The sequence below is a fragment of the Heteronotia binoei genome, chromosome 5 (genome assembly GCF_032191835.1).
Source record: "Heteronotia binoei isolate CCM8104 ecotype False Entrance Well chromosome 5, APGP_CSIRO_Hbin_v1, whole genome shotgun sequence".
Classification (NCBI taxonomy): domain Eukaryota; kingdom Metazoa; phylum Chordata; class Lepidosauria; order Squamata; family Gekkonidae; genus Heteronotia; species Heteronotia binoei.
In genome coordinates, this window is record NC_083227.1 from 73,567,513 (window position 1) to 73,589,372 (window position 21,860).

Genomic DNA, 21,860 nt, shown 5'->3' on the forward strand with positions numbered 1-21,860 from the left:
GAATAGCTAATGGTGTTCTTGCACGGATAACCACTGTTGGACTTAAATAATAACTAGTAAAATTAAAACCAACTCGTTAAACAAAGCCTACTTAAAATGCATAAAGAAGACCAATATTATACGTATATGAGTTCACAGGAATTCTCTTGGATCACATCAGTATTCCTTTAAATCTACCACTTTGTTTCCAAAATGTCAGCCAAATGCCTTTAGAAGCTCACAAACAATGGTGATTGGCCCACATGAATTTGGTATTCAAAAGAACATGCTTCTTTATAAAGTAACCTTTATTTTAACAATTTATTCCTTAATTATGGTGATTTCCTTTAGAGACACCACAAAGTTAATTACCTAGATCGGTATATTAATTTCTCCAGCTCAGATCAGAAGCTATTTTTCTCAGAGGACTATTCAGTTAGATTTGGTGCATGCAAAGTCAACATTCAGCAAATACAGCTGCTTTTGAGGTATATGCATGGAAGTTCTATAGTATTAATCCCTCACTCTCAATGTTTGTGAGCTGTGTGATCAGCCTAGGGCTTTTTTTGTAGCAGGAACTCCTTTGCATATTGGGCAACACACCCCTGATATAGCCAATCCTCCTGGAGCTTACAGTAGGCCCTGTACTAAGAGCCCTGTAAGTTCTTGGAGGATTGGCTACATCAGGAGGGTGTGACCTAATATGCAAATAAGTTCCTACTACAAAAAAAGTCCAGGCTCAGCCTTTTGTTCACCAGGTATCTTCAGTAAAAAGGTAAAGGTGTCTGGCACTGCAAAACTGGGCCTCAGAAGAATGATGTAAAAGTGTCTTATGTCCCCATTAAAAAGCAAGGAGAGATATAATGTGAGGAAAAGCCCCCAACAGAACATCGTGATTACCAACTTGGTTGCCAGAGCACCTGGAGAAGTGACTCACACACGTCTGGCCAGAGAGTGTGAGTAAACCCATCCAGGGGTGAAAGGGACTTATGCAGTACTAGCAGCCATAGCGCTACGAAGGCACTCAAGACCAGTACAAGAGTGCCCACCAGGAGAACGGATGGCTTCCCATTGTTCTGTATGACGTCCATCCCGGCCATGGAACGGAGGAAACTGCGCCGCCAGGAGCTATCCAGGCGAGTAGGCTGGTGGGTGGAAAATAGAGAAGGAAACAGGATAACAGGAGAGGCAATAGGAACTTTTAGGAAAGGGAAGGAGGAAATAGTGGGGGGATGAGATGCCCCCCACAAGTTCTGCAGATCCTCCACAGGTTTCATATTTTCCATCTGAAATGTCACATTCACTTTGCATAACATGATATTAATGTCACATCAGGTCTGAACCTCAGCATCCGAACTGCATGCATTTTCTCAAAGGGCAGGCTAATAGAAATAGCAATAGAAAAGGTACTTAAGAAAGACCATGCTGGCTATAAATTGTCTTCTCCTGACAGCCCCAACCAATCCAATATCATTATGCTAGCAACCCTTATTTTAATTTTCTCGAGTTGTATAAATATCCTAAGCTCAAAAGGAAATCAAACATAGGACATCCAGTAGACAATTTATGTTACAAGCTAATTCGGAAACCTGCCTGTATACAAGATAGGAACCACTTGGTAGGAATTTTTATGAAGAATGCTGAGACTTCGAAAGGCAATAAACTTCTGTAAAATACAAAATAAGCATGCATTTGAAAAGACTTTAAGTAAATAAAAGAGGCTATCAAGCTGTTCCAATGCATATATACAAGTCTGCAAAGTCTATCCTCTTGGCAAAAATCCACATTAACTGTTTATTGCAATTGACTGTAAATTAAATTAAAGTGGGGCTGAATAGTAATAAAAGCCTTTCTAATTTAGCGGCATGCAATACTGATCAGAAGTCTTTTTTAAAAAAAAATACAGACAGCCACAGAAAAATACGCCAAGAGCCAAAGACCTCTTTGGTACATCTAGAATCATAGAATTGGAAGGGACCTTCAGGGTCATCTAGTCCAACCCCCTGCACAATACAGGGAATTCACAAATACCTCCCCCTAAGTTCTCAGAATCAGCATTGCTGTCAGACGGCCATCTAGCCTCTGTTTAAAAACCTCCAAGGTTTTTTAAAAAAACCTGACGAAGCATGTTCCAATGAGAAACCGTCTCTAATGGTCAGGAAGTTCTTCCTAATGTTGAGCTGGAAAATCTTTTGATTTAATTTCAACCCACTGGTTCTGGTCCTACCTTTCTTCTACTGTTTTTGTAAAAAACCCTCCCAATTTAGTATCATCTGCAAATTTAATAAGCTTTCCCTCTATTCCTTCATCCAAATCATTTATAAATATGTTGAACGAAATAGGTCTTTATACAAAATCATTTCTAAAGATTATTTATAAATATCATTTATAAAATGATTATAAATCTTTATAAATGATGTTGAACAAACATAAGCTTTTCTGTGCATTCAGAATAAGTTGCTCATTTCACCTGTTGGCTGCATACGCTTGCACTACCTCAACGGTACTCTGGTCTTCAAGAACTGCTCTTGAGGACACAAGTTAATGGGGCTGGGGGTTAAAATGGCTTTTGGATTCCAACCTCACAGTTATTATTTCATTTTATTGGTCACATGGTCTTGCAGACAACATCATTGTAAAGGAAAAATTAATGCTGTGAAGCAGTCAATTTTGTAGCATGCACATTAAAGATGAGTCACTGGTCTGTTCAAGTAATACTCTACTGGTTAGGTGACTCTCAGATGATTTTTTAAAGTTTACCTGGAATAAAAACAATGTGATCTTTGGAACAAAAATACCATCCTCTTATATAATACTGGGCCTTAAAGGAATGACAGTCTAGTGAATAATCAGTGGAGATCTATTCAGGGTTTGTTTTTAAATTACAAAAAACTATAAATATGGGATGGATTGGGGGATGATTTCACCAATTCTTCCCTCCTGCAGCAGCCAAAAGCACCCTCTGAAAATGCTGTTTCTGGAGGAATAATGTAGTGTTTAGGAATAAAGTGGGGAACCCCCAGGAACAGCTTAGAGGGAAGTCAGAAGTCTCCAATGGAGGAAATCTCCAAAAATTGCATCCCCGCCCCCCAAAACCTAGGTGGGATTGAACCCATGTAACTTCATGATTAAAATGAATATCTTGATTCATTTTAACCATGAAGGGGTGGGGGGTGGGGATTCAGCACTTAAAACAAGGATTGGCATATATGGACAGTTAATTGCAATGATGACATACTTTCTTTTGCACAGAGGCCAAAAGTTTAAGGGAAAGGGCTAAGGCAGAGAACTATTTGCATCCAAAGGTGAAACAATACAGGGAAGCAAAATGTTCCTGGATTGTTATTGAATTCCAGCACTATCAATCAATGTAGCACACAATCTCATATATGGCATTGACTTCAAGCAGTGGAGAGGGTTAGGGGTGTGCAATCGGTAAAGATAAAATGTGGAAAAAAATGAAAAATGTCCTTTTTGGTAATTTTAGGCTTTCATAAAGCTGAGTCAGATTCTCTGATCTGACCTGATAGCTGAATTAAGCATACTAGAGAAAAAGCAAAAAAAAAAAAAAGGTTTTTTTTCTTCAGGAATCAGGAGGATGGCAGGGGGAAGGGGAGAAGAATACTCCTTCCTTGCATACATGAGGGGAATCTTTCATCTTCTTTTGTCTCTACAATTAGAATCCATTAAGAGGTAAAGATTCTCAATGTGTTCCTCAATCACTCAGCCATCAAGTTAACAACTGTTTTATCAGTGTGAACTCAATCAGGGCAATGGGGGGAGAGGAGGGATTTGTTGCAGCAAGTTTTATTTTACTGCAAATAAGAATAAATGCTCTAGAATGGTTAATATTTATAATTTCACACATACTCAGAAATGGATTAGCAAAGGAATGGACTTCTGAAATAAACCAATAGCTAAAAACAAGGCTAGTATGTAATTTAACTAATTTATCATGCCTTTGTGTTATCTTTAATTACACAGTATAGTTAAATTGCTTTCCTTTGTAAGGCCTAGCAGCCAGCAGGAAGGGGGATGGGGAGGAAGAGATGGACAGTCTGGCCAATTAGGGTCAAAGAGGTGCATGCCAGTCACAGGGGATTTTTCACATTTTGAAAATCTTCTGTGCATGGCCAGAGAGCATCACCCTGCTGCTGAATTCCTTGAACATTGCTAAAGGAATACCCCTGACTCCTGTCCTGTCCCTAGCTGCAGGAAGAAGACATCTCCTGGTTTGCCTAGCAATGCTTAAAAATATTTTTACTGTTAGGTCTTTTTAAATTTGCCTAGTGAGGGGGGCTACTTTGGGTTGGGGGGAAGGTTGCCCTTGCCTATGCATTTTTTAAAAAATTTAATTGCTTTGTTGAGGGGCATAGTTTTGACTTCCATAAGGTTGTTTTTCAGGGGCAAGCTGGTTGGTCTAAGAGTTCAGTGGGTGCTTCTGAGTTTTTACAACTTAGTTAGGGCTATTAGTAGGCTTTTAAAAATAATTAGGGTCTGAGACAGGAAATCCTTTGAGTAACATTGTTGGCATAGAGCTTTAGAACTTCCCCTGTAAGTAGGCCAGATAAGATCTTAAAAGCAGGAGATCTCCAGGCCCCACCTGGAGAGCACACCAGCCCTCACCTAGATATTGGCAACAATGGCTCCCCAGAAAATCCCTCCTACCCAATTTGATTTGTCCTGGTTTTTTTTTTTTTTTGCAATGTCATAGTAGCATTGCCTCTGCTGGGCACATGCACTGGTTCTGCTGCTGACTGAAAAAGCAGTTTTTAGGTAAAAAACCCTCTTATTTGATCTTAATCATTTTCCCCCCACAACTAAAACCAATAGAGTTTTTGCAGCCATTGATTTTAATTGGGATAGGGTCACCCTCGTTGGGTGCCCATAAGATTGGACCCCCTGATCCAATCTTTTTGAAACTTGGGGGTTCTTTTGGAGAGAGGCTCCAGCAGGTACCCAGCAAATTTGGTGCTTCTCGCTCAAACCTCCTCCCCCCCCCCCCCCCCCCAGCGCATGGAATGTACTCTGAGGGATTTTGCCATTGACTAAAATGGCCCATAGAGTATAATGGAGCCAAAAAAAAAATTGAGAATACCGATTTTTTTTTCTGGTTTTTCCCCTATACCTAATATGAGATTCGGCTTTCTAAGGGAATAATGATTTTTTTTGTTTGTTTAATCAACCCAAAACTGATTTTTAACAATTTTTTTTCCATGCACACCCCTAGAGAGGGGTAAATATGTGACTCAAGACTCTAGCCTCTTGAAAAAGTGAGTTCATATATTCAATGAAAATTTCTCACTGGCAAATTGTCTGTACTTTCATACTGAGATGTGCCTAAATTTTGATATGTTGCACTGTTTAGGAATAAATTGAGGCCTCAATTTCAGTACTGATTAGGTACTTTCTTGATCATGAAGCTGTAATGGCACCTGGTGTCTTTCAGATAAACTCATTAATTCTGAAATTGCTATCCCATCTGTCAAATATTTAATTACAACTGATTATGAAAAAAAAATTAAAAAACAACAGTAGCTCTCTCTGCCACTGTCCCTCTCCAAATATCCATTCTCCTAGCAACTGCTTCTAAAAATAAAGACAGAGAGAATAAGCAGATGTTTACCTTCAAATTTAGGTTATTTGTAATTCTTCTAATTTAATAAGAGTCATTTACATATAACAACAGAGTGTTCTGGCTCCACTTCAGTGGTGCACGAATAGATTTTAGTGGCCATTTGTCTAATAAATTGATTATGGGAGAAGTAACTCAGATACCATCAGAGAATGGCTACTAAGAGCATTGTTAAGTATTTAATACCATGCCACATATATATTGTGTAGTGTGAGTATGTGGGTGAGAGAGCTTCACTCCTTCATACAGAGGCAGAGTAACACACTTGTAAATTCAAATTTCAACCAATCTGTTATACCATTCAAAACAGGTACGGTATTTAAAAAAAAAACTAGCAAAAAGAGGCCATCAATTTTTTACTCCATGTTATTAATGTTACTCCATGTTACTTATGTTCTTATAAGTATAGCCACCTTCAAGAGGGGTTTATATAAAAATATGGAGCACAGGTCTATCAGTGGCTATTAGCCACAGTGTGTGTGTATATATAAAAATTTTTGCCACTGTGTGACACAGAGTGTTGGACTGGATGGTCCGTTGGCCTGATCCAACATGGCTTCTTTTATGTTCTTATGAAGGAACAAATCATGGTGTGATTCTTATGTGCAGCTAGGGAAGAGGATATACTAGCCTGTATCACTTCAGATGATAGGCAAGGAATTTTTGAATACACCCCCATATAAAATTCACTGCATGAAACAAAAACTAGTGAATCCAGGGCAAAACATAGTGTTCATACTCATAGCTGTTGAGAAGAAGGGACAGGGTAGGATTCCCAAGTCCCCTCATTCCTCTGGCTGAGGGATTTGAAGGGTATTCCAAGATGTCTCTGATCCAATGTCACCTGGAAGTTACACCATCATGTCAGGGCCATTGCACAGTGACGCTCTGGTTTTGGGGCAAAACCAGCTTCAAAACATAGAGTTTTACCCTCAAACCAGAGTGACACCTCATGACATCCCTGACATGATGCACCTGACATGCACTGCACTGGGGACATTGTGCAGTGATGTTGCTGTTTGGTGGCAGGGTTTCCCCCACTGGCCAGCTGTGGGGAGAAGCCCCAAAAACCAGGGGAACCCATGCTGGAACTGGGGACTGGCAACCCTAAGATGGGGGAACAACATTCACGGGGTCCACATCAGTTGAAGAGCTCCTGAAGCCAGAGTCATGCTGCAGTGATTGAACACATCCACTTTTTTAAAAAGTTCTAATACAGTTGTGCACTTCCTAATAAGTTTGTTATCTCCAGAAGTCTATGGTTTCAGTTTTCTTTTAGTTCCACCCAGCTCCACAGTTTTCTCTGCACAGCCAGATCTTGCAAAGGGGCAGCTCTGTTAGTGTGTGCTAGCAAATAAATAAATAAATAAATACAATAATAATCATCATCATTAAAAACCCTTTTGTTTTTTTCATTGTCTCTTTCTCACACTTTTCTCCTCCTTTGTTTCACTCTTTTCTTTTCATTAATCACCATTCCTCTATACCCACTCCTAATGTTTCTCTCCCCTTCAACCTTATTTTTCGGTCTTGGTCTCAACTCCTTCTAATCCATTATTAGGAACATATTCAATAGTAATATAGCATGAACTTTTTGTAAGTAATATTAATAGAAGGAAGGAGTTAATATTTCTCCACAATCTATCAAAGTAGTAAAAGGATGCTTCCCCCTCTCCCCACTCTTTATGTGCATGATAACAGAATGTTAATCTGATTTAGTGGTAATAAATGAGGAACAGAAGTTAGAATTTGGCTTAGCTTCCATTGCAAATAGAATGGGGAGGGGGCGTCTGAAAAGAATCTGAATCCTTTAGTTTTTGGCCCTGAAACTCATAGAACTTAAGAAGAGCCCTGCTGGATCAGACCAGCGATCGTTCTGTCCCACACAATGGTCAACCAGTTCCTCTGGAAGACAAACAAGGCAATGGGGCCAACTCCCTCTCTGTGTTTGAATGCAGATTTCTGTTTGAACAGAGATTTTTACTCTGTCTGCTACTTTAAATGTTCTGCAGTGCAAAGCTTCTGATATAAGAAATGGGCATGGGATAAGAGAATAAGAGAGTTTTGATAGTTGAGGGGGAGAGAACACATAAGGACACAGCTTCTGGAGTGAAATCATTCACTGTCTTTAGGAGGGTGGCAGAAACCTCTTCAGTTATATGGGAGATTAATAAACATTAACAACCAACCATGGATGAAAGTACAACCAAATGAGAAACTTAATTCTCCTCCATTAAATTCAGTGGAAGAGAGCCTGGAAGTTCAGGAAACTGATAAGAATATTGATGCAATTAGGTAAAGCAAATAGTACAGAAAAGGTTGAAAGCTAAAGCTGGCAATGGTTTTTAGCACATCAACTCTCAGTTATTAGGGGCTTTCAGTCAATTATATCAGTTTTATAATTTTTATTAATTTTAACTACAAAAAGAAAAAGCACAAACACAGAAACATCAAGGGGGGGGAATACAGAGTGGGAGATCAGAAACAAAGAAAGCTGCAAATATATCAGTTATATTTTTACCTTAAAACAAAATACCTAATCCTTTCTACCTGCAAGTATTGAGTTTTCCCCTTATTTCTACTGTCTTCATTTTCCATTATAAATTTTTACTAAACTATACTTAAAATACAAGTCTGAACTATTCTTCTTCAGCAAATATAGATATAGAAAAAAGTCACCAAGGTCTCAACACAGAACTAACTGGATAAGCTTAACCATATTAAAAATAAAAACTGACTTGTTATTTTAAAAATATCATCATAAAAACAAATATTTCTTTATCCTTCTAGCTTACATATTTCAAACAGATAAAAAAAAGATCAAATTTAAAATAACGTAAAAAGTGGAGAGATAAGGAAAAAAATGGTAAACAAGGAGCATATTAGTTTATCTATCTCAATATAAGCAATTTCTCCAAACATATTAAGAGCAGATCTACCAGATTACAAAATAATTGTGTTGTCTGTCTTCTTAAAAATTAATCCAAGTTAACTATTTAAATTTCTTTTCAGAACTTTTCAGTCCTTTAGTTCTTATGTCCATATTAATCAGAGAGGAACAAATCTATTATGTCCCAAAGACATAATGTCCCTCACTTTGCCTTTTAAAATCACATTTCTTGCTGAGACTTCCATATTATCCAGTTACCTACAGAGAGAGAAAACAATTTAAAATCCCTTCTTCCTGAAAGTTTTCCACGTTTTGATTTTTTTTAATGAAATGTGCATCCTCTCTTCTTAATGCAAGGACCCCTCTCAGTAACGACAGTAAAAATCCCATGCCGTTAGATCCTCTCAAAAATACTTCAAACAGCCTTAACTTCTGGTTCTTCTTAGTAACTACGCCATAAGGTTCCATTTTAGTTTTCTTCTTTTCATTTCGTGATGGATCTTTTCCCATTTCCAACTCCACAGACGTCACCAAGATCTCTTTGTCACTCTGCCCATGTAGATGGGCAGAGTGACAAAGTTTTCACTAGCTTTCAACAAAAAAGCTCCCATTTGCTTTTTTATCAACTCTGTTAATAAACCAAGGTCCTGCTTTAGAGAGAATATGATATCCATTGTATCTTTTTTATGAAACATTTCGCTTTGCGATCCCATTTTTCTCCACAGAATAACTCAGTCTAATAATCAAAGTTGAAAAGTAACTCAGAGATCCAGTTAGTCTATCCTTCCAAATCTCCACCAACCGTATATCTTGATTGTTGCCATTTCAGTTGCACTCAGACGACAAATATAAATCTCTTTGGAATATATCTCATTTGTTCAGACCAAATTATAATCAAATAATAGTCTCTTTATCACTTATTCAATCATAATCCGGGTCGATTTATCAATATGCAGTCAAATTCAGATTGTTGCAGGCATTCAAAGTTGTTCTTTTTATCTTTTGGAAGCCAGATTCACGGGAAAGTGGGGGGGGGGGGGAATTCACCTCTTTCCCATCCTTTGAACTGACCCGTTTGTTGTTATGTAAAACGACCCATTAGCCTATGGTATGAAAAGCAAACTTACTTGCAGAGTAGAATTGTTGTGTTTGAGATAGGAAAGCAATACATCAAAGGCTTGTTAGCAGCAAAGAAAGCAAGTGGTCGGGTGTTCACCTCTTTCTGCCGTAATGGCGATCAAGGCAGCTGAGCATTGAAGCACACAAGAAGAGCAGGAACAGCTGCAGCTATATTCCTGTCTTCCTGTAAAAGCCCCATGCCAAAAGGAAACCCCTCCAGGGTCCCCCCTAGAGGTGTCCCACCTGTGGCACTTCTCCAACTGCCTGATTCAGGGGGGCCGCAAGAGACAAGCTCCGGAGACCCCCACTGTGCCCAAGGCAACGAAATCCGGAGGTCGGCTCTCAGTCTATTATAAATGGTGTGAATTCTGCAGCAGAAGAACTGCAAATACAAATAGTTATTTGGTGCACAGATAAAAATATCCTTTTTATGTGATCAGATTGGACTCACTGTTTATTGTTTTATCATAAAGGAGCGACAACTTACTGGCAAGCAATGGATCCACAATATAACTATTTTAGAACAATCTGAAGAACTATCTAAACAGAGCCAAGATATTCAAAGACCTCTTATACTTGTTACTGATGCTTTGTTGCAGAAAGAAGACGACCGTAGATTTTTACCCCGCCCTTCTCTCTGAATCAGAGTCTCAGAGCGGCTTACAATCTCCTTTATCTTCTTCCCCCACAACAGACACCCTGTGAGGTGGGTGGGCTGAGAGAGCTCTCACAGCGGCTGTCCCTTCAAGGACAACTCTGCGAGACCTATGGCTGACCCAAGGCCATCACAGCAGCTGCAGGTGGAGGAGTGGGGAATCAAACCTGGTTCTCCCAGTTAAGAGTCCACACACTTAACCACTACACCAAACTGAAGGGGTGGGACTGTATAGGTTTGCAGAGGCAGAATGTCTCTTCCAGAGATCTCCCTCCCAACACACATTTTCCTTTCCTCCTGCCCCCTTCAGGCCCCAGGACCAGGTAAGGGGCCTTAACAGGCTGCTACTACTTTGGTTCTAGGGATTTATTAGACAGGGCCCAGAGCACCCTCCCTGCCCCCAGGCAACCTCCCTCTTTAGTCAAACATAAGGCATGAAGAACAGTGAACAAGAAAGTTTCTTAAACAAATATTATAGCAGTTAAGTAAATAAGAGAACAGTTACAGAAATGAGGCAGAATTAGGGCTGCCATTATCCAGGTGGTGTCTGGAGTTCTCCTGGAATTACAACTGATCTCCAGACTACAGAGATGAGTTTCCGTGGAAGAAATGGCAGCTTGGGGGGGGGGGCAGCCTTTATGGAATAGGATTCCCGCTGAGCTTCCTCCTCAAAATTTGCCCTCTCCCTAGGTTCCACTCCAAATTTCCAGGAATTCTCCAGCCCAGAGTTGGCAACCTTCAGCAGAATTAATAGAGACACTATAGGGATACAGGGCAAAACTCATACAGGCAGCTCATTCTTCAGCCTTGAGCTTAGGGTCATGGCAAGCTGCCATCTAAACTAACATATCCGTTGAGCTGTAGTTTAAACCGAGCTGTACTTTATCCTTGTCTGAAGAAGGGTGCTTTTAGCACACGAAAGCTTACGTTTTTAATAAATCTTTTTTGGTCTTAAAGGTGCTACTTGACTCCTGCTTTGCTCTCTCATCTGCTTACCTTGAAATTCCAAACCTTTTTACAGTGTCCCAAGAAACCACTTGCAGTTATCAAGGCCTATGGTTAATTCAATTGATTTTTTTTTCGTGCTTTCAGTCATTCTGTAGATCAATAAGTTTGGAACTCTTGACTTCTACATGGGGTTTGAGGTGCGTGCTAGAAACAGTCATGAACACTAAGTAAGTCGAGGTCAAAATTGTACCACTTCTCATGAAATGGACACAGCAGGAAGAATTTAACGATATGGATAGCTTTTACCAATAGCATAGGAATTCATTTCCTTTATGCTTCTCTTTTCAGCCAACCAGCTATATATTAAGGGAGCAATTAGAGATGTATCTTTAACATGTAATGTACGTCAGTTCTTGAATGGGAGAGAATGGAAGACCCCCTCCACATCTGAACAGTGGATTTTTCTTGTGTTTCTTTTCTCCTCAACTTTAAATAGTTTAAAGACTAGTCTTATTTATTTATATACACATACACACATATACACACACACAATTGGCAGTGTTTTGCTGATGGGTCATTAATACTGTTTTTATTTGTTTACGATTCATTGTTGCTTTGTTAGTTGCCTTGAGTCTAGGGAGACAAGGCAGCATATAAATAATTTAAATGTAAAGACAAATAGATCAAAAATTATGATACAATATATTTTTTCTGCATAGTTTCATTTCTAAATCTTTCAGTTATTAATGTATTGGGGGGAACCAAACAGTCAAGCTATTAATACATTTAACAACACATAATAAAAAATCAACAAAATGCAGCTCAAAAACCATCAGCTTTGGGGCACACTACACTTCTGAATTGATAACATTCTCTCAAAGAAAGTAAAGTTTTAGAGATAAATGACTATTTGCATTGCCAAGAGGCATGATAAAAAAAAAATCACAACCAAATATAACTCTTGAGAAATAAGAAATAACACACAAATATTTTCCATTTTGGCCTGAAGTTATTTCCTTCCATTGCAAACTGTGTTTGAACCGTGACAAAATAAAAGTAAACAATACATCTTCATGTCCAGTATCAAAATACAACATAGCCCAATGTAAGTTTTTTCTAACCACATGTATTTTTAAATTTGTCTTTTTTTTTACAAGAATTTAGAAACAAATAACAGGAGTATAGTCAGAACTAGTTATTATTTAAATAGTATTCTATTAATCACTCCTTCGGAATGGCTTCCAAGTGAGGGTGTAGAGGCGCCTTCACTTCTTGTATTCAAGGAAGGCGTGTAAAATGTTTTTTTTTTCAAAGAGCATAGAAGATAAACTGGCCGTGTTTTGTTAATGGGTCATTAATACAGTTTTAAAGTGCTTATGATTCATTGCTGCTTTGTTAGTTGCCTTGTGTCTAGGGAGACAAAGCAGGATATAAACAATTTAAATAAATAATAGCTACTTTGTTACTCAGTGGCTCAGGAGCCACCCGCAGTCCCTTTCCAATGTGGCACCTTTCCCAACTTCTGGAAAAGTGGGCCTTGCCTAGTAGTCATTGGTAGCTGGCTCCCACCTTAGCTACTGCTGGACAGAAGGAAAAAACCTCTTTTCTCCAGTCCTGCACCCCTGCCACACACATACCCTATTCTACAGCCTCTGTGCTCTCACCTCAGCATCAAGGTGATTTCCAGGAAGACAGCAAATTTACCACAAAACAGAGAGTAAAGCTACTATGGCAGCAACCCAAGGAATAAGCAAGTCGGCTACAGTGTGTGTATACGAGGGGTGACAGTTTTACTTCTCTTCTCCACAGATTGGTCCTCCTCTGAACAGCAATCTCACTCTCTCTTGCCCAATTTGCTATGCCTAATGCTGAAGAGAGAGCAAGAAGGCTGAAAGGGAATCCCTTCCCCTTACTCTAAATACACAAGTGCTAGCTAGGATACAACAGTGCTGGGGAGAGACAGCTCTGCATGCCCAGAGGTACTCCAGTAATTTTAAAAAGTCATAGTTACATTTAGGAATTATATCACATATTTTTTTTTAGTCCAGTGGCACCTTTAAGACAAACAAAGTTTTATTGAAGGTATAAGCTTTCATGGGCAAGCATACTTCTTCAGATACAATGTATGCTTGTCTATGAAAGCTTATACCTTGAATAAAACTTTGTTGGTTTTAAAGGTGCCATAGGAACCAAACTTTATTCTAATGTTTCAGTCCAACACAGCTACCCACCTGAATCTATATCATATCATTGTGCACGTAAATTCCAAGAGCATGTGGTTCTTTTAGTTGCTAGTAATTGTGAATGTGGCTCTCTGTGAGTCATAGTAAGTACCACTGAGCATATTCATTCTGAAGGGTTTATATTTTTGTTGCTGATAAATTAGTAGTGCAAAGATCACTGACAGATATAAGGAAATGTGAATGTGTACTAGGCATGGGCACAAACCAAACCATGAATCAGGATTCATGCTGAAAATGGGCCTGTCATGATCCTAGGCCTAGTGAGGCCTACAGGCTCCAGGGAAGCCTGTATCAGATTAGCTACAGGGCCTACATTTCCCAGGATCCCTTCTGTCTCTGATTGGTTGGGCAGTATTTTTGGAGGGAGAACTTGCCCAGTGGAGAACAGAGGGATGGGACCTGGAAGGAAGGAAATAAAAGGCCCAGCTAGAGAGGGAGGGTTATTCTCTCTGGAAAAGGCTGAGTTTGGGAGAGGGTGCAGCTAGGAAGGTTCCCTCATACAAAGTGTGGTGACCCAGTTGGAATTAGAGGAAGGAAATGTAAAGTTAGTTGCATCAGGGCTTTTATTTTGGTTTGTACCACCTTTACTGTTTTCATGTTCACTATTGCACTAAAAGTTACAATCCACTTATTGAGCACTTACAATAAACTTACTGTTATACAACCTGGGTCTGCATGCCTCTACAGTCATGGTTAAAAGGATCAGGTGGGTGCTCTGGACCATCTGACAGACAGACTCGTACCAAAGTGGTGGCAGCCAGCAGAAGGCCCTCCCTGCTCCTCTGCTTGTTACAGGGCCAATTTGTGGTTTGTTCCAAACTAGTTCATTTGATCACGTCCGAACAAGAAAAGTAACCGGCTTTTTTTTTTTGGTATGTTGTTTGGTTTGTGTTAGGTTCATTTTACCAGTCATCCTGATGTGATTCCCCAGCCCCCTGCCGCTTCTGGTCAGTTTCACTCCCCTCTGAGTTTCCTGGGAGTGAAACTGACTAGAAGTGGCAGGGGGTTGGGAAAGCTGCACTGATGGTTTTGGTCAGTTTCACTCCCCTCTGAATTTCCTGGGAGTGAAACTGACCAGAAGTGGCAGTGCAGCTTTCCCCAACCCCCTGCTACTTCTTGTCAGTTTCCTGGTCAAGAAAAGCTGACCTTCTCCTAGCCAAAAACCTGATCAGCATGGAGTGAACCAACCAGACGCTGCAGGGCAGCTTCCCTTTCTTTCCGCAGCTTGACATACTCTTAGGAGAGAAGTTTAATGGGGACACCAATTCACACCATATTTGGTGAGCAGGTAGAGGAGAGTCTGCTGAAGAGTTTGCCACAAGTTTGGCATCTCTAGCTGTTCTACACCTTCCTGAACCAAACAAACCAACAACCACAAAACGGGTTGGGAAATCAGAAAAAAACAAGAATAAACATGAACCAACAAATTGGGCGACCAATGAACCATGAAATGAAACAAACCACCAGTTTTCCAGTTCAGGCCCATCCTTAATGGATACAAGATTCCTATCAAGCTCCTTCCTCTCTTTGAATATACAGTATTTTAAAGAACAGTTTTTGCTTGGAAGTTTGTTCAGTTAAGCATGTCTTATATACAACAATTATTAGCATCCACAGACATTTTAAAAAATTAAGACTGAAAGAAAATTAAGAATGATCTGACTTCAATGCCAGTTTTTTAATACCTATAATAGTTTTCAGCTTTTCAAATTCATATCAGGGAGAGCATGGCTTCAGAAGTGAAACAATACACAACATTTGGCATATTTTCCAGTTTAATTAGCCATGTTCCCAACTAGCAAAGTGATAAAAAGAAATCAATTACAACTGTTAAGGGATGAAAATAATTTCAAAGCACTCTTACTTATCTGATGAGCCTGAACATATCCCAGCAATTTCCAAATCTCTTATGATGTCCGAACTTGAGCTGAAAGGCAAAATAAGATTTATTTTAGACTGTTTGTTGAAAACTGTCTGGAATTCCTATAGGATTAAAGCAGCCATGCTTCAGGCAAAAGGAAGCAGAAGAGAAAGGCACTATTCACTAGGACTAGGACAATCAAAGGGATGATCAGAAGCCAGGCTGCAGCCCTTTCCACTTGCAGGAGGGTCTTCCACCTGATGAAGTCACTAATTTTTGCAGTTATCTCTGCAGCAGGAGAGAAAACTGGGTGAGGAGAAAGCAGTGTGTAGTAGAAGGGGAAAGTCACTACTTATACATACCAGCCCTTCCCTCAAGTCTGGATAGAATCCCAAACATATATGTTGAACTAATCAGATCTGCAAGTATACACAATCTCACTCCTTCTTCATTTCTTACTAGCATAGCTACTCCAGTCTAAGCACACTGGAATCAATAGGACAGGAACATTTCCCTTCTGGTAAATTGAAACTGAAATACTTGGGCTCATATATTCCTGGCTCAGGATGGGCACAACTGCCTGCATCTGGGCACTTGGTTTCTTGCCACTGAGTGATATTTTCTACTTTGTATGGAAAACATGTGACACAATTTATTAAAGTGCCAAATTTGAACATCATAACAAATTGTGATCAGCCTGAAGACTTATTAAATCAAGAAGTACCAACCATGGCATGAAGGGGAGCACAGCACACAAGCCCAAGGAGTTCAGGCCTGTTGTTCCCACAGACAAATTGCATTTTTCATGACGTCTGAATGCAGCATGTGTACGTTGCTTTACTGTATGATCTGTATCTGGAAAGCTTAAAAATTCATAACAGAGGACTATATTTACAGATCATGTTTTATTGGACCTTGGCGAACAACTAAGATTTCAGCTAACCTTGCCACTCTGTGACTGTTGCAACCCTCATTCAGAACTGCTGCATGTCAAATGACCATATTGTATTTTAACTTCACAAACCCTTTTTTCCCTCTTAACAGATAACTTTCAGGAGATCTGGAATATACTGCACAAGAAACCAGCATTCAGACTACAATGTTCCTTCAGCACAAACAGCAAGATGTGACAAAGCAGCTCAACACAGTCTCAATATAATGGATGAACCAACTTCAATTGTTAACTAGTGATATATTTTAGGTTTCTTCATAATCAGTGCTCTCTTAAACATTCTTTGGGGCACCAGCTGACATGACCTCTTCATTTACTAGATTTTTATTCTTCTTTTCAGAAAGCCGCAGGAAAAAAATTCTCGTCAAAATTATAGCCTATATTATAAACATTACAAAGCTTTTATGGAGGAAAGGATACTTATCTAACAATGCAATCCTATCTAAGGTTGCTGTAAAATCAAAGCCTATTAAAACCACTCGACTTGGAATTGTATAGCTCTGCATAGGACTGCCTTGTATATTGACTCAAGGCACAGTGGACAGTGCTTGTTGGATTTGCTTCCTCTGATGGCCACTGCAGGCTAAAGAGAGGAGTGCTTTAGTAGGATCAATGAAGAAAGAGAAGGAGGGTAGAAGAGTATTTGGTTGTTTCTCACTAGTTCTTCTGATAGCATCAGTCACAGAGATTCTCAGACTCACCATTCATCTGGAGTTCTAGCAGCAGTTCTACAGAAATCCATTGGGCTATTTATTAGGTCACCTCAGTATAAACGTAGAATAGATGAAATGTCATTTTAAAGTATATCAAATGTCCATGAAAACAAGTGCCATGGTAATGGAGTAGCAAATTGTATCCAAGCATTTCAACAGCTACAGTTATAAGCTATGCATGTTAAGGTGTACAATGTACCTTTTATAATACTTTTGGTATAACAGAAGGTAACCATTAAACAATTACTGGATATTCAATGTTGATTTTCATGTTATCTGCTATTCTCAAGAATGGCATTTCCCACAGGCAGGGTCGCAACCCGGCACCGGGCCGTGGAGCCCTCAACGCCGGTCCACGGGGCCTCCAGTTCCCTGGCCGCCCCTCCCCCCTGCCTTCCCTCACATCATGCCTTCCTCCCCCGGGTCGCACGCCTCCTTCTCCCTCCCTTTCCCACCTCAGACAGGTCAGTTTCATGCTGCACAAAGCCCTTCTTCCCCCCGCATCGCCCGATTGCTCGGAAATCGGCATGGAGCTCATTCCACCCCAGGCCAAGCCGGCGGCAGCTCAAACAGACTGCGGCCAAAAAGGGTGCGTGACGCCTCCCTCCCTGGCACTTCCTTCCCATCCAGGAAGTGCTGGGGAGGGAGGAGGGAGGAGCCATGCACCCTTTTTGGCCGCATTCTGAGCTGCCGCCAGATTGGCCCGGTGTGGAATGAGCTCCGTGCTGATTTCTGAGCGATAGGGCCATCAGGCGGGGCGGGGGGGGGAAGGGCTTTGTGCAGCATTAAACTGACCAGCCTGAGGTGGGGAAGGGAGGGAGGAGGAGGCACGGAGGCGCACAATGAGGGGGGCATGATGTGGGGGAAGGCGGGGGAGCAGCCAGGGGACTGGAGGCCCCACGGTCTGGCGTTGAGGGCTCTGTGGCCGGATTTCCCAGCGAGAGTGTCCTTTCACTCTTTCCCTCCCTTTTCCTTCCTTCCTATTTTCTTTCTCTTTCTTTTTTTCTATATTTGTTTCCTGAAGGATCTTTTCTATATTTGTTTCCAACTCTCCCTCCTTCCCTCCCTCTCTCTCTCTCTCTCTTTCTTTTCCCCTGTCTTCCTTCCTTCTCTCTCTCTCTCTCTATCAGTCTTTTTCTGTCTTCCTTCCTTCCTCTCTCTCTCCTTCCTTCCTTGCCATTGCTAATCTGAGTAGACCTGGGGAGGAGAGAAGCTTTAAATGCCCTGCCATTTCATGTTTTCCCAGGCTGAGAGCATTTTATATTTTAAGTTTTCTGCTGTGTGGTCCTTGTGCTTTTTCTTAATGTTTTATTTTTACAACTGCAAAATCCCACTATTCTCCCACCTTTCCTAAACAAAATATTGCAAGAGTTTTTGGCTTGTTTGTACATAATTTCCTGTCTCCTGGCTCCACCCCCAAAGTCTCCTGGCTTCACCCTCAAATTTTAGTGGGCCACGAAGGAGAAGTGTAAAAATAACCAGGCCACAGGGAGGGAAAGTTTGGGAAACCCTGCTCAAGAAGACTGCAGTTTGGGGAAATTGTAAAAATTGGCAGCAGCATCAAGTGGGTTTTGGATGGTCCTCTCTATTTAGAGACTCTTTAAATGTACTTTAATGGTTTCCATAATATAATCAACCCACTGCTTCCTGTTCTGCATCATTAAACATTAAAAAATCAATCATTGTTATAACTTTGCACAATGTAGTAAACATTTAAGTAGTTTGATACTCCCTTCAAGTTATTTTTAAAAGCAGTAGGCATGTACATTCATTCTAAAATTGCTGCAGTTCCCCAGACAGCCAAATTTACAAGTTAAAAATTGATATATTTTTTTAAAAGCATACAGATAGGCCATTTTTCCTTAAACAAGAACTCAACTGAGATCCTACTTTAATGCAGAGAAACAATGGGTATTTCTTATGACTGATGACAGTGTCCTGGCATCTCAAATCATTTAGTCCTCAGAACCACTTTATTCTCCATCTTGCCAAACTAATAAGATTTATATCCAAGCATCACTCCATCAACCTAAAACTGAGAATTAAGCATGGAACATTCCCTTTCAGTCCTGCCTTCAAGGAAAGAAAGCAAAGAAAAGAGCAACTACATTAGTTCACAATATGGATTATCATCATCAAATAGTTTTAGAATTCCAAAAGAGGTAAGTGGAGTGCTCAAGGGTCTGTCCTGGGAGCTGTTTTGTTCAACATATTTATAAATTATTTGGATGAAAGAACAGAGGTAACACTTATTAAAGTTTCGGATGATACTAAATTGGGAAGGGTTGCCAGTACGATAGAAGACAGAGACAGGATACAGGATGATCTTGACACGCTGGGAAAATGGGCTAAAACAAATAAAATTAATCTTAACCAGAATAAATGTAAAGTTCTGCATTTAGGTAGGAAAAATCAAATGCATAAATATAGGATGGGGAAGACTTGTCTTGGCAGTAGTATGTGTGAAAAGGATCTAGGGGTCTTAGTGGACCATACACTGAACATGAGTCAGTAGTGTGACGTGGTGACTAAAAAGGCCAATGTGATTTTGGGCTGTATCAACAGAAGAATAGTGTCCATATCGTGTGAAGTGATGGTATCGCTTTACTCTGCTCTGGTATTGTGTTCAGTTTTGGGCACCACAATTTAAGAAAGATATAGATAGACAAGCTGGAACATGTTCAGAGGAGGGCAACTAAGATGGTAAAGGGTCTGGAGACCAAGTTCTATGAGGAAAGGTTGAAGGAGCTGGGTATGTTTAGCCTGGAGAAGAGATGAGTGAGAGGTGATATAATCACCATCTTCAAGTACTTGAAGGACTGTCATATAGAGGATGGTGCAGAATTGTTTTCTGTTGCCCGAGAAGATCAACCAATGGGTTGAAATTAAATCAAAAGAGTTTCCGGCTCAACACTAGGAATAATAATAATAATAAGTTTTTATTTATACCCTGCCCTCCCCGCTGAAGCAGGCTCAGGGCGGCTTACAAGGCATGATATAAAATATCATGGTATAACAATAAAACAAAATAATACGGTCAATAAACAGAGACATATAAATTATACAATATATAAGTTAACATTAAAATCATTAATCTAAAAGCAGTATAAAGGTGCTACAGTCGCAGTATATACAAGATGGCTTGATGATAATTCCAGGTTTATCTTAAAAGGCTAGTTGGAAGAGGGCGGTTTTGCAAGCCCTACGGAACTGGTTAAGATCCCATAGGGCCCGCACCTCTTCTGGTAGAAATTCCTGACAGTTAAGAGTTGGTGGGCTCTCCTTCCTTGGACTTTTTATAACAGAGGCTAGATGCCCATCTGACAGCAATGCTGATTCTGAGAACTTATAGGTAAAAGTAGTCACCTGTACAAGCACCAGTCGTTTCCGACTCTGGGGTGATGTCGCATCACAACTTTTTCACAGCAGACTTTTTATGGGGTGGTTTGCCTCCATATTTATTTATGGGGTGGTTTGCCTCCATATTTATTAATATTTATTGATAACCATGGTTTTATCTGTTTTTATCTGTTTTAAATGCTGATCCCTTTATATGCTTAAATACTGTAATTTTGTTGGATCTATCACTGGAAGCCGCCCTGAGCCACTTGTGGGAAGGGCGGGATATAAATCCCAAATAAATAAATAAATAAATTGCCTTCCCCAGTCATCTACACTTTCCCCCCCAGCAAGCTGGGTATTCATTTTACCAAACTCGGAAGGATGGAAGGCTGAGTCAACCTTGAGCCAGCTACCTGAACCCAGCTTTTGCCAGGATCGAACTCAGGTCATGAGCAGAGGTTAGGACTGCAATACTAAAGCTTTACCACTCTGTGCCACGTGGCACTATATATATACACACACACACATCTTAAAATAACAATTTAAATTATACAGTTAAAAGCAAATAAAATAAACAATATAATAAGCAATACACAAGTTATAAACCAAACATGGAATCTTTTTAAAAAATCAGGTGGGACAGAATATATTCTCTGTATTAGCTAGCTACTACATAACACATTTACATTTTAACCATAGAATACAATCTCTAATTAGATGCTTGACTCAGTGGTAGAGCATCTGCTAGGCATGCAGAAGGTCCAAAGGTCAATCCCCAGCATCTACAGATAGCAGAACCAGGCATCAGGTAATGTGAAAGACCTCTGCCTGAAACCCTGGAGAGCCCTTCCCAGTCAGAGTAGACAATACTGATCTTGATGGACCAATAATTTTATTCGTATAAACCCTCAAATTTGCTTGGAAGAGAGGTGTTTTTCTTAAAAATAAGAATTTACAGGTGGAGGACCTTTTCATTTTCTTCTGTCCCACTTCTATCCCTTCTTTTCCTTCCCTGGAAACTCCAATAGCCTCTCCCTTTTCCTGCTTCCCTCTCTCCTTCCCACCCACTGGACAACAACCTATCTTTATCTGCCACTGTCCTTCAACTTTCCCTTCTTCCCTCCAAATGGCAGTTCATCTCCAGCAAAATTATAACCAACTGTGTAGTGGGGAACCTGCTAGGACTTGCAGAGATACCTTACTTTTCCCTGAATCTCACTATTTCCTCTTTCCTTCCTCCTGGCAGCATCCATGTTCTCACCTTTCCCTGCTTCCTTCTCTTCTTCCTATTCATCAACCAACCTACCTTGTATCTGTCCAATATTTATCAATTATTTATTTATATCCCACCTTTCTTTACAATGGCAACCCATAGCAGGTCACTTTATTCTCCTTTCCTCCATTTTATCCTCACAACAGCTCTGTGAGGTAGGATAGGCTGAGTGTGTGTAACTGGCCTAAAATCACCCAATAAGCTTCCACGAAAATTCAAATCGGTTCTCTCACATCCTAATTTACAACTT

At 40.1% G+C, this 21,860-nt stretch overlaps 1 protein-coding gene across 3 annotated transcripts in view; it reads right to left on the reverse strand.

The window, feature by feature from the left end:
* The window catches only part of RAD18 (RAD18 E3 ubiquitin protein ligase), a 207,641-nt gene that overhangs the window by 29,462 nt on the left and 156,319 nt on the right, over window positions 1-21,860 (reverse strand). For all 3 annotated transcript variants that reach the window (XM_060239602.1, XM_060239603.1, XM_060239604.1), the window contains one exon: window positions 15,334-15,396. In XM_060239602.1, the coding sequence (XP_060095585.1) occupies window positions 15,334-15,396 (63 nt within the window). The remainder of the gene's footprint in view (window positions 1-15,333; window positions 15,397-21,860) is intronic.